The 14,157-nt window shown below is 35.6% G+C and overlaps 1 protein-coding gene across 5 annotated transcripts in view; it reads left to right on the forward strand.

Moving 5' to 3' along the window:
* The window catches only part of RAPGEF2 (Rap guanine nucleotide exchange factor 2), a 277,405-nt gene that overhangs the window by 138,677 nt on the left and 124,571 nt on the right, over nucleotides 1–14,157 (forward strand). For 3 of the 5 annotated variants that reach the window (XM_075543647.1, XM_075543643.1, XM_075543645.1), the window contains exons 5-7: nucleotides 9,534–9,609; nucleotides 11,307–11,474; nucleotides 14,125–14,142. In XM_075543647.1, the coding sequence (XP_075399762.1) occupies nucleotides 9,534–9,609; nucleotides 11,307–11,474; nucleotides 14,125–14,142 (262 nt within the window). The remainder of the gene's footprint in view (nucleotides 1–9,533; nucleotides 9,610–11,306; nucleotides 11,475–14,124; nucleotides 14,143–14,157) is intronic. The other 2 variants (XM_075543644.1, XM_075543646.1) reach the window with 1 other exon arrangement.

The raw sequence follows: 14,157 nt of genomic DNA on the forward strand, positions 1-14,157 counted from the left end.
TTACTTGCTGTCTTTGGTGGGGATTATGTATACGTATTATAATTGTCAGCTATATTTTCCTTTTTTAGAAATATGTTTGTCTATTTTTATAACGTTTAAGAACTAGCATGCAATATTATTTAAGTGACCTGAATTTCTGGTCAGCTTCTGTCCCACAAAGACATGTCTGCATTTCAGTTGCTTTTAAGGTGTATGGTCAGAATTTTAGGATTTTTGGCAACTTGATTCTTGATCAGTTTAGGTTCAATTTAGGTCAGACTGATTTGGGACCGGTTTGAAACTGATATTAATCCATCTGCCATTTTTCTCTTAAATTATATAAACCTGTTTGATTTTTTTTCAGAATAACCTGTTTATTTGACCCCTTTAATGAATTTCATAAAAGTTAGGTCATTTGTTACCTAGGTTACTAGCATTACCTTTACTTGCTTGTATCAACCTGTGCGTGGCCGACTTTGCACAAGTGTCCTGGTACACATTTAATAAAGGCTTTTTGGATGAAGCACGTGTCTACCTGCTGAAGGGAAAAGCTGTCATGAGCCATCATTTTTACACAAACTGATCAGCTGCCATCCATGTACAAAGCACCGTGATCAGCAGAGACCTGTTTGTGGCATTATGTGTGTACCTTGATTGCAGCAGATCAGTCTCGCTGAGCTGTGTCCTAGCTCTTTGGTCACGAGGACAGCGGCACTTCTGAAGTGTAGTCAGCACCCCCAGTGTCCTTGGCAGATTTGAATTGTGACGTGAGAAAAACTGCTTGCCCTCTTCTTCCCCAAACAGCTGAGGTAAGAGCCACTTACTTTCTCTGCAGGGGAAGAGCCAAGAGGGAAAGCAGCCCCTTTCGCCTTTTCCCATGCTGGTTTGAATTTAAATCCTCACATGTGCTAGCTTTTCCCACGCTAATGCATCACTAGGGCCAGGTATAAAATTCAGCAACCCTTTGGAGAGCACCTGATTTGCAGTACCCTTGAGTCAATTTTTATTACAAAACTGCATGGTGGAGCACATTTAAACATTTGACCTTGAAGACTTCTAGAGAGCAGACATTGCAGGTTTCCCTACTTGCCCTCGCCTTACAAGATAGCGAATTAATAGAAATCGATAAACAGCTCTGCCAGGACTCGCTGAGGTCATGCGGCTGGTATGTGCAAACAGTGCCCATACACCATGCTTAACACATAGCTGCATCCCGGAAAAGTGGGTGGGGCATCAAAGCAGGAAATGAGTCTACAGAAGCAAAGTTGGCCCCCAGCCCATGGACTCGCTGAGAGAAGATACTCTCAGGGGGATGAGGGCGTGCTCGGAGCTGCAGAGAAAAAACCTCCTGTAAAAGGTGACAGCATGGTTGCTGTTACTCGTGCTTCAGAAATATGGAAGAAAGTGCAGGTTAGGTTTCTTTTTAAAAGGAATTAAAATTTTAATAGCATATATATCAAATGCTAAATTCTCCTGTGATGCTTTCAACTGAAGTTAACTAGAAAAGCCACCGAGGAATACACAGAGGGGCAAAAGCACAGCTATGCGGCCTTCTCCTGTAATAGAACCCCTCCCCTCGGGGTCTATTTTTATAAGCCAAGAATGTATGTTGAGAGTGCAGACTGAGGGAGCCTCTGTTAATTTGTGGAGGTTGAGGATTGAGAGACTGCTCTAACTGAACTCCATGGGGCATTTAGAAAGGGTTGAATGTTGTTTTTCATGTGCTTCTGAAATATGAGTCTGTTAAGATCTTTATTTTAGAAAAATGTGTGATGTGTATATTCTCACAGTTTATATGTACACTTTGAATGTCTGTTTTTGTGTTTTAAATGGTTTTTATTTTTTGTTACACCCCAATGAATATGTGAAGGAAAATATTTTAAAAGGTCAAATGTATTTTTTATGGTAAGTCTTCTCATTCCACTTGCTTTTATACCCTTTTGAAAATTCATTCTTGCATATTTGACTGAATTTTGAGAGTAGAATTCAAAGCATTGGCAGCTACTTGCTAGATGCTATACAAGAGAGCTTCAAATGATTGTGGAAGAATGGAATGAAAGGTAATGAAATTTTTTCATGAACTTTTTGAAGGCCATGTGCATGCACATGTGTGTGTGTGTGTGTATGTGTCCCTTTTTACTTAAAGTTAGTTGTTCCCTCAAAAGACAATGCTATCTGAATGTTTGTGTAAGGCCTAAGTAAATAAATTGATCATGGTTCAGAAGCACCCATCACTTACTTTGTTTTCAAATAGAGTAAAAGAAAGTTTAGTAATTGCCTATCATTTATTGTAAATGAAGCATGAAAACATGATCTCTCAGTATTTGATTTTAAGTAATTTTGTAAAATAAGGTTGCATACCAGAATCATCTCAGCTTGACTGTAGTTTTTTTCCTGGGTGGGTGTAGCTTGACAGGAGTACATTTACATACAAATACAGAGAAATGACATTCCATTCAGTGGTTCTGACCTAAGGCAAGAATGTAGAGGCCCATACAAGGGTCAAGATCAGGGACCCTGAAAGAAGAACTTCTGTGTTCAGCAACTGCCTGTCCTGGAAAAAAATTGCATTGATAGAGGCTACTTTTGACGATCTACTCTGGGTGGATGGGGGATATGCTCACAGAAAGGCTGACCAGGACTAGGGTCTTACTACCTATGGGTCTCTGTGAAAACCGGGTAAAGTAGTCTATTTTCAGGGATGTCTTCTCTCTAGTTATGGCTCATAAACTGAGGGAAAGTTTAGCAAACCATTAACATTTTACATTATGCAGAAGGCTACTTTTGCTAAATTTCTATGTGCATATATTTGGTACTATAAAGTCATGCCATATTGCACATGTAAAAATAATTGGAATTAAGTGTATTTCATAAGCTCTATTAAGCAAAGGGGCATTAAACTTTAGAATTATCTTTTTAAAAACTTTGGTATATGGTATTGTGAGTGGCATTTTAAAAGAAGCGCAGATGTTTGGGTACAGTCGCCTGAAGTGAAGAGACTTGACCTTTATAGATTTGGCATTCAAAGCCTTTATCTTGGCCATTTGTATTTTTGCTGAATTTGAATTGCCTTTGGAATTTCCACAAAAGATAAATACTTTTTACTCAATTAGCCGGTGAGTGAGCCTAGTGAACCCCTTGAAAGCCCTCCCCTCTACAGAGCTTTTTTTGTACATGTCTTTGGGTTGGTGATTTATGGGGGGAATGTGATGTGATTTTCTAATATTCCTGAGATTTGGAGATTAGTTTTTATAATTTCCCAAAAATTAGAATTCATGTTATTATATCTAGAAAAGGACTATCGATGAGAGCAAGAGGAAGGATCAGGTCCCTGAGGTATAACAGATTCCTGCAACATCAAAGTCTGATTGTGATCTTGGGCATCTTACTTAGCCCATGGGGTTTAGTGTCTTTTATCAGTGAAATGAGACTTAAACTCCAGGGCCAGTGCTCAGAGAGAGAGAGTTGAGTGACAAGAGCCATATTAGTCGTTAGGGACTGTCAAGTTGGTTCTGACTCATAATGACCCTGTGTTCAGTAGAAGTGAACATTCCCCAACCTTGTGACATCATTCCCATGTTTGAGCCCATTTTTGCAGCCATTGTGTCAATCCATCTTGTTAACTATTTTCCTCTTTTTTTCTGGGCACCTTCTTTACTAAGCTTGATGTCCTTCTGCAGGTCTAATAAGGTGTCCAAAGACTCTCAGATGAAATCTTGCCATCCTAGCTTCTAAGCATTATGCTGCATTTATTTCTTTCAAGAAAGATGTATTCGTTTTTCTAGAAATTCATGGCATATTCATTATTCTTAGCCAAACACCATTATTCAAATACATCAATTATTTTTCGGTCATCCTTAGCCACTTTCCAGTGCACACATGCATGCCTTGGGTTAGTCTTCAAAATTACATCTTTGCTTTTTAACACTTGTACAGCAATGTAATATCTTATTTTGTTTTTTGAGTATTGCTTCTTTGGTTGCTGATTGTGGATCCAGGTACATTGAAATCTTTGACAAGTCACTCTTGTCTTTGCTTATCCTGATGTTAGCTATTGGTTTATGTGATTTTTTTATTCTGCCTTCTTGAACCACCCTTTGAAATACTCTGCTCAGCTCTTTGACTTTATCATTTCTGCTTTTCACTGTAACTTCTCTAAAGCAAGTTTTTAGAGTGTTTTCCTGGCTTTGATCTTGCTCTTTCTCTTCTGTCTTTTTAATGACCTTTGATTTCTTAATGCATGTTGTCCTCGATTTCACCTATACTCTTCTGCTTTCCTTCATTTGTTTTTGCTGTGTCAACTCTATTCTCCAGATAGTTGCTAAATTCGAGCGAGGATATGCTGAAGCTTGTACTTTGGTTCTCCTGCACTTGGTTTTATTTTCTTTGGGTTCAAATTTAACATACATAGGAACGATGGATGGTCTGTTCTAGAGTCAGCCCCTGAACTTGTTTTGGCTGCTGATATTGAACTTCTGCATTGCCTACTCTCCAAATATGATCAGTTTTATTCCCATGAATTGTATTTGCCAGCGTCCACATGTACTGAATTTCTGACTGCAGTAACTATTAATGCCTTTCAGCTGGGTACATGTGTGATCAATTTCAGACTGAAGAAGCAAAAATCTTACAGTTTCCTCTATCTATAGCACAAGTGATTGGTTTGTGAATTTTAATAATGGTTTTATTAACTGCTTGCCTTGTGTGCATGTGGGTATTATTCTGTCATCGACAGCATTGCGCTCGAGTCAGATCTTTAAATTTTAGATGTTCTTTTTGACAATGAATGAAATGCCATTCCTTTTTAATTTGTCATTGCTGAGCATAGAGAGCTATCTAATTGTCTGATTCAAAGGGCCAATAACAGTCCATATGAACTCATAAATGACTTCAGGATATTAATCTTTGTGTTTTATTTCAGCTTTAATGACTTCTAATTTTCCTAGATTCATACTTCATATATTCTACATTAAAGTTGTTAATGGATGTTTGCAGCTGTTTTCTCCCCCTTTTTAGTTATGCCCCATCAGCAAATGATGATCCTAAAAGTTGTACTTCATCCACATCATTGACGTAAACCCCACTTTGAAGAAGTAGCTCTTGACCAGTTGTCATTTGCGTGCCTTCCAACCTGAGGAGCTCATGTCTAGTATCTTGTCAGACAGTGCTCTACTACGATTCAAAAAAGGATTCCCTGGCTAATTTGTGAAAGGGTCGACTGCCAGGTTCTCCTTCCTAGTCTGTCAGTGTGAAAGTTTTGTTGAAAATGAACCTGCTAACATTTGAAACACCAATGGCATATTTTCCAGTATCATAACAGCAAGCAAACTGCTATCGATAAGCACACAGATGATGGGTAGCATCACCAGTAGATCCCTTTTACTAAATTAAAATGCTTGAAGACATTTGATGTGGCCAATCTGAGTGTGGCATAATTTAAAGTGTGACACCAATGGGGACAATCCCAACACCCCGTAGTAGATGATTTTAGAAGTTTTTCCTTGCAGCTGACACATCTATAAATCATTTTGGTTTTAAGGTGCAATTATAGGAAAATTATGACGTTTTAAATCATGGTATTTGAATTACCACTATTTATATACTTATTTAGAATATAGCATAATTCAGGCTAAAATAGATTATATATAATGATTATTTTATTCAAGCTCTGTTTGATTACAAAACTGAATATTAATAATGGTTATTCTGTGGTATGTATCGAATGAGCATTTAGAAGAAGAAATGATATTTTATACACATACATGTAATAATAATGTGTTTGTTATAGTATTGTTTTTGTTTTTAATTTAACTATTAATTTGGGTTTTAAATAAATATATATTCTCAGTAGCGGGTTTGTTTTGTTTTATCATTTTATTGGGGACTTGTACAGCTCTTATCACACTCCTACCAGCCATTCATCCATTGTGTCACGCACATTTGTACATACGTTGCCATCATCATTTTCAAAACATTTTCTTTCTACTTGAGCCCTTGGTATCAGCTCTTTTTTCCCCCTCCTACCTCCACCCTTCCTCCATCATGAAACCTTGATAAGTTATAAATTATTATTATTTTTTAAAGTCTGACCCTGATGGATGTATCCCTTCACACACTTTTCTGTTGTCTGTCCCCCTGGGAGGGGATTATATGTAGATCATTGTGATTGGTTCTACCATTTTCCCTCCACTTTCCCCTTACCCTCCTGGTATCGTTACTCTCATTACTGATCTTGAGGAGTTTATCTGTCCTGGATTTCCTGTGTTTGAAGCTCTTATGTGTACCAGTGTACAAGCTCTGGTCTAGGCAGATTTATAAGGTAGAATTGGGGTCATGATAGTGGGGTGGGAGTAGGGGGGGGGGAGGAAGCATTAAAGAACTAGAGGAAAGTTGCATGTTTCAACTGTGCTATACTGCACCCTGACTGTCTTGCCCCTTCCTTATAACCCTTCTGTAAGGGGATGTCCAATTGTCCACAGATTTACATATGTACATGCTTGTTTTTAGACCTCTATAAATGTCTTTTACCTCCTAGTTCTTTCTTCTTTTTCCTTTCCTCAGTACTGGGTTTTAATCAAATCAATCTGTGTAATTTTAAATCTTTGTGAATTATTATTTTAGAGATTTAAATGAGATTCATTTTGGGCTTCTCTAAAGATTGAATGAAATGTTATTTTAACTTGTGCCTCTGGTCTTTCTGAAAGCTCTTAAGGTTCCCCTAGTATTCCTAGGTGGTTTTTTTTTTTTTTTTTGGCAAACATAGAAAATTTTCTATGACAGTATTCTAGCAGTTGATTTACCTCTTTTAAAAAACAAGATTATAATTTTTTGTTTTGTTCTGTTTTGATTTTGATTCTAACTGTTGTACATGGTTTTGAGATGTGCCTTATTGTTTGTTGTATTAACAATTTACTTTGCTAATGTCCTCAAAGTCTTCTAGTTTTTATACCTAAGCTTTAACTAAAGATTGCTGTTATTGTTTGCTGCTAGCGAATGAACACACAACTTCCAGTGAGCCCATGCATAATGGATGGAAACACTGCCTCGTCTGAATTTCTCTTAATACCATGGGCTGGTGAGGGTTACTTCCTATACTTCTCTGTCTAAACATTTCTACACATTTTGTGGAACTGAATTTTTTTAAACTGTTCAAAACAGATTTTTGTCATCATAATTTTCTTGAGTAGAACTCTGAGATAGTTAGATTTTGAAAATTTAATTACCAATGCTATCTTTTCATCCTGAGTTCCTGGTCATGTTTGAAAAATACCAATTTGGGGTTAAAGACAGCAGTTTATTCTATCTTGTTTGTGTTTATTCTGTATGCATACATACTTGACTCTGTGAGCATAGTTAGCAAATGAATCTGATGGAGAGCCTGCTATTTCTCCTGCTCACATTTTTTCACAATCATTGGAGACTGAGTCTTTTGTCAGGTAGGTGGCAGAGCGAACTGTTTTATATTCTAGGGCAACTCACTTCCCCAAAGATCCAAGAGGAGATACTGTTTATACTTTCGGAAACATTTCATGCAACTTAAGTGTTATTTTCCTGCTCATAAAATTCTGTTGACGTAACTGATAAGAGGATTTGCACCCTTAATTCTGAAATAATGATCTAAGAAGTAAGCATAAAATAAATGATGACTGTATAATTATTTGTGTAGGCTTTCTCTATTGCTAAAATTTGTAACTGAATTCTAATTCTATTCTTTTTCAAGTGTTATATGAACATTGTAGGGATTGCATGTTTTGACTCTATCACACTTATGAAAAGAAAAAAATATCATTGTGTTCATAAAGGTTCTTGTTCTTTAATTAAATAAATTAGAATAAAGCTGGAGTCTCACCGTCATGATTTTGTTTAGCTTATATATATATGTATAGTTTTATATATATAGTTATATATATTTAGTAGTAAACCTTAAAATATAATTTGTATGATTTCGGATTTTGTTAACAAATTAATTTTGTAGTGTATCATTAAATCATTAAGTAGCTTAATTGTAACTAGGTAGATTTAGGAAGCATAAATCATTTTTTATGCTGAGCAATTTATGTAAATTTTGCGATACTTAATTGTTAATTGAAAAGGAATACAGATAGCTATTGCTTAACGCCCAAGATAAGTTCTGTGAAATAGGACTTCATGTGTTGTGCATGTAGTATGAATGCTTGTGTCTGAGAGGCATGGGGCTCCCAGGAACATGTGGGTTGTTGAACAGCTCCTACTGTGGTTACTTAAAGTGTGACTCTGGTTCAGCCTGGCATTTTGCCTTTTCTTTTAAGACTGAGGTTCTCGATCTGTGGGTTGCGTCCCCTTTGGGGGTCGAACAACCCTTTCACAGAGGTCGCCCAATTCATAACAGTCATAAATTGCAGTTATGAAGTAGCAAGAAAAATAATTTATGGTTGGTGGAGGGGAAGAACTGTATTAAAGGGAAGGCTGAGAAGGACTGTTTGTAAACCATCTGCAGGGAGGCCTTCCCGGGCGGAGGGGTTGACTGAAGGGACCAAGGGTATCCAGGGTACTCAACTGGACCACACAGGGCAAAACCCAGGGACTAAATTTCCTGAGATGTGGGAGTTGAGTGGGGACCAGGGTTGGGAGTTTAAGCTTGGTCCTCCATCACCACAGATTAGGTGACTTTTGGGGTACATGCAGCAGCCAGGCAGAAGTAGGTACTCAGACACCTGAGTGTCTACTTCTCTGGGTGTGTATGCAGTTGGGTTGCATGAATGAACATTAAATGACTGTATTTAAGGTTTTAGATCATTTGAGTTAAACATGAAAATAACATAAAAACCAAAAATGAAATTTGTTTGCAAAATTTTTCTGCTTTCAAAATGTTTGTGTTAGTATCCATGGATAAAGATGAAGTCTATGAAAAAATTTTTCAGAGCTGTTAAAGCTATTTTATTTTTGATTACTGTAAAAACATGGAATTTGGGAGCAAGAAAAGACGTACCTGATGACCTGGGTTAACCTGATCATTTCACAGGTGGGGGGAATTTAGACTATCCGAATGATGCCAAGTTGATTTGCCGGCTCCTGATAAGCTCCTGAGTGTGCTCCCGTGGCACAGAGGGAGATGTAGTCTCTCTGAAACACTCACACGCGCATACACACTGTTTAGGAGAAAGAAGTGCTTAACCTGATCAACCTGTGTTGTAAATAAGAATTACATGTATTGGATGTTTTATAGTTTGCCATTGGTAAAATTCTCATCTCTACTTGGGATATTCTAAAATCATACTTACCTGGGGATGCTTAAAAAGTACAGAAAACAAAACACATCCATTCTTACTTTCCTATGCTTAGATTATTAATGTGAAAACATTGTCTTAGAATTTTCTTGAAAATATACAGCCAGAGTATAAGAACTTGAACTCTTGTCATTCTTTGCAAGTAGTGATTAAAGGTAATTTCCCCTTTGCTGTTGTGCACTTTTAATAGTTTTTTCTTTTTTTCATTTATATGGAACGTGAGCTTAAATGTACACATTAGATTGCTTTCTGGGCTTATCCTCATTGAATTGTGTGTTTTTCTTTTAGCTTTGGCAAGCGTTCTGCAGGAAGCTTTAGGCGTGGCTGTGAATGCATTGTTTTAGAGCCTTCTGAAATGATTGTGGTAAGAATACGCTAAAGATTTCCAACTTTATAAAGTAAAGGCACTTTACTCAGACTACTTCTAATGCACTATATTTTGTACTATCAGATGTTAGCATTTCATGACTTATGGATTTGTTATAACGATGCAATGATTATTTGCACAATTTAATTAAATACAAGACATTTTAAAATGTGCAAGTGCCTGTGTTTTGTGTCTCAGCTCTGTAACTCAATCTATTTAACTCAAATTGTGGGAGTAGTTTTGCATGGTTGGGTTTTAGCTCTCCAAATGTTGAATAAAATGAACGAGTAACATCAAATGAACTACAGTAGTAATGTTCAAAGAGCAATGAACAAAAATTCACTCAAGAAACTGGGGAAAAAACAGAGGGCTAGTGTGCTGGTTAACATCTTTCTCTTTTTAACCAAATTGTGTAATTTCAAAACTATGTAAAACTATCTCCAAATCAAATAATGTTAAAAGATATTAGCAACAAAATTACTTTTTAAAAACTTTGGAAAGGCTTGTTATGCTTGTTTTTTGTATAAAAATCATTTTAAAACAGGATAATATATGCTACTTTTAAAAAATCATAGATAAAAAATTAGATGAGATGGGTGGAAGGGTTATTTTCCAGGACAATTGATGTACCAGCCCATCTTGGAAAATGTAATTTGTAAAGTAAAAGTTGCCTAATATTGGTGGCTCTGAAAGATGTCCTAAAGTATTTGATAAAGGAAACCCAGATTTATTTTCAGAGAAGATTTAAGGTTCTTCCCCATGATATCATAGAGGAAATTCGAACAGAGAACTTCCTCATTGTAGATAGTGAAAATTCCTAGTAAAATTTCGCAAAGATTTACTCTGAAGTGAGAAAGTAGAAGGGAAGCAAGTAAAGATTTAGGATTGGTCAAAATGCTGGTGGATACAGAAGGCTTCCCAACATCCAGGCATCTAAACATTCTAGAGCTCTGATGGAGATTTTCACCTTTGCTAGTGCTATTTTAGGATTTCTTTGAAAGATATTTGATCTTTTAAACACCTGGAGCATTTGACACTAGTCAGTATTACAGAAACTAGTGTACGCACAGTTTTTGAGTCCAAACATCCCTATAATGTGAGCAGTCACACTTCCAATATTTGTAACGAAGATTACCTTACTCCTGTTTTCCCTTGTTAGTTCATTCATCAGCCTTCCTAAAATAAGAGAAAAAGAAGAAAAAGAAACTAAAGTCATAGAATGAAAGTAAGAAAAGAAACACTTAGGTAATCTACCAAAGGCAATGTCTACTTGAGTCATTTGGGATTTGTTGCCCCACCCTGTACTTACATACTTCAAATAATTGTGCTCTAGTTAAGACAATGTGGCAGTTCCTTTCACATGTACTTGTGTCCTATGAGACCTTCTGTGACTGAATCAGTACAAAGACGACTGAAACTGCCCTCATTGAAACTACAGGAAACTCAGAATTTCCCATATTGTCCTAAGTGGAACTGAAAATGCCCTTTCATAAAAAGAAAAGTTAGTCAAAAGGAGTGTCAGAGAAGTCAAACACACTCATGGTCTATCTTGATGTCGCAGAAAGAATGAATATAGTCTGTCTGTAAAGTTTTTGTCTTCTCTCTGTGCCTAATCTTTATAAAGCATGCTGTGTTTAGGGAAATTAAGGTGTTTTTTTGTTTGTTTGTTTGTTTGGGTTGGTGACCAACTTTAGGTGGACTATATGGATGAAAATGAAGAATATTTTCAGCGTCAAGCTTCTCATAGACAGTCTCGAAGGAGATTTAGGAAAATCAACCAAAAAGGTGAAAGACAAACTATCATTGACACCGTGGATCCTTACCCTGTGGGCAAGCCACCTTTGCCCCGAGGCTACCATACGGTAAGTTTCCAAAGCATAATATTTTTATTTCTACTTATTTTATATCTTATTGCACCTTTAGTTTTTACTGGGAGTTTCATAGAAAGGCATTTTACATTTTCTGTTTTTAATGAATAATTATTGAAAGTACAGATTTTACTAGAAACACAAGATAAAGTTTTTAGCTTTGATGATGCTGAAAGGTATTAACTTTTTTATTTCTTAAAAAACCTTTGAGGATAAGCATAGTGTTAAGCACATAAAATGTAACTGAGATCTTTTCTTGAGTTCCTATTTTAAAGTTTGATTCCCTTAAAGTGTTTGGTATCATACTAGGTTTTTATTAAGAGCTTGTATGTAGAAATTACATATTGGGTTTTTGTTTCACTGTGGGCATGTTTTCTGAGAATTCTTTTTCTTTTTTTGTAATGCAGTGAGTGAGATAAGAATAATTTGAGAGGCACTTTTAAAATCTAAGTCACTGTGAAAATCTGAAGCATTTCTATTAGGTTCTGATACTCTTAATGTTCCAACTCACTTGGTTGTTATTTATTTCACTGACAATTGAACTGATTTTTATTTTTACGGAAACGAGATACATTTATTATATACTTTGTGTAAGACCTTAGTTAAGTTTCTTTTAGAACCTTATTCTTTCTGCGTAAATGCTCTTTACAAGCGCCCTCTTATGGGTAACCCAAAATATAGGCAGTTAGGCAGTCCCCAGATTACAAACAAGTTCTGTTCCTAAATCTTTTATTACATTGAATTTGTTTGTAAGTAAGAGCAATGAGATAGGGGTTTATATCTTGTCCATTAGGCAAATATTTATCATAGCATACGGCATGTAGTATACCTTTCTACTTATAAAAAACTAAAGAAATACTTAAAAAGTCGTAAAAACATGGTGGTGATTGTAATGATGATGATGTTATTGTTGTTTTGGTCTCACGAAGTAACACCAGTTTGTTATTACAAACTTGTCTATATGTCAAGTTTTTAACGTAATCGGCTTTACTGGGGTTAGCTCTTAACTACAGGTTGTATGTAAGTTGAATGTTCACAACTTGGGACTACCTATATTTATAAATATATTTTACAGTGTTTTTAATTGAAAGTACCTTGAGTTTATGGCTATGTCTTAAGTAAATCAAGGATTTCTAATCATTCATAAAATCTCATTAAATGAATAATCTTGCGATTTTCATTTTCAAACAAAAGATAATTGACACCTCTTTTACATCTTATTTCTTATTTTTCTTATCGAGACTTTTCTTCCAACGAGTAAATATGAATATCCTTTTTGTGTGTAGAATGACTCATTTGATTTGTAACTTTTAGGAGAGATGATATATTTTATATCTACACATCATATGGTCTCTTAAGAGAGCCCCTTGTATTTCATGTCACGTTGATGTCCAGCTAGCTACTGCCTTCTTCTCCCACTACCCAAGCACTGTTTTACTTTAACATGGATTTCATAGCTGAATCATTCTACTGATCCCATTTGGAAAGGGTTGCTTTTTATTCATCACAAAGACAGCATTGTTTGCCTGCTGGGGAGACAACATGGTATTTAAAAAAAACTCCACACACTCACAAAAAGTATGAAAGGTTTTCCATTAACATTGTCTCTAAAAGAGGGCAATGTTTTTAGTGTTACATTAGCATAAGAGAAGAAGGGAATAGTATTAAAATTTTCATACCTATTAATTGTATGACGTGATATAAATTTTAGCCTAATGCGAATAATGTTAGTAACCTATCTGCTTTAGAGTTGTTCTATAAATTAGTTTGACGACTAAGAGGAAGTACGGATTACTTAGAATTTTGTGTGAGCATTTATTGGTTTAATTTTATATTTACATATGTCACAGATATGTGAAGATGATCATTTTATAATTATTTCTTCCCCATGCTGTTCTGAGTTTTAAAAAGTGCCAATTTTTTTTTTTAAAGTCATGATTACAAGATCTTTTGAAAGTTGTTTTCAAAATGTCTTACCTGGTCAGCAGGCACTTTTTCTTTTTATTTATTTATGTATTTTCCAGCAGGTACTTTTTAAAGAGAAGAGTATTAAGCGGAATATTTCAGCTTGTTACTATAAATAATATGTGACATGTTGGAGTTAATTTTACTAAATGGATTAACATTGGAAAGAACATGGTCATAATTAAATGTAGTTGATCCTTTTATTCTTATGCAAATTATTTTAAATTACATGTGTGTATATATGGATTATTTTACCTAAATATGTGATTTTAATATAGGGCGAGAATAAGACTTTATTTTGTATATACATTACACCACATGGTAAAAAAGGGAATTCAATGAAAGTGGTTAGTCTTCATCAACCTAAAGTTTAATTACTTATTGTTAATAGAAACATTTCCCTTTGGATAAAATTGACTAGCAAGGAGGGACTCGGGGTGAATAGTTTAATTTAAAGGATTGCATGATCATACTTAATGGTGACTTCAAAATGATTACAAGAACATTTCTAATGCATGGCTAAAGAACATAGGAAACATGCATACAGCCAATTCTAGATAGTCATCCGTAACCTGATTTTAACATATCTTCATTTTGGCAGATGTACTATAGCATGTCTGATAATGTGTTCATCTTTTCCTTTCCTTCTTTATGGCACTCATTTCATTTTGGCTCAAAGGAATGCACTAAATCTCAGGTATTGTAATTTGTG

The sequence above is a fragment of the Tenrec ecaudatus genome, chromosome 3 (genome assembly GCF_050624435.1).
Source record: "Tenrec ecaudatus isolate mTenEca1 chromosome 3, mTenEca1.hap1, whole genome shotgun sequence".
NCBI lineage: Eukaryota > Metazoa > Chordata > Mammalia > Afrosoricida > Tenrecidae > Tenrec > Tenrec ecaudatus.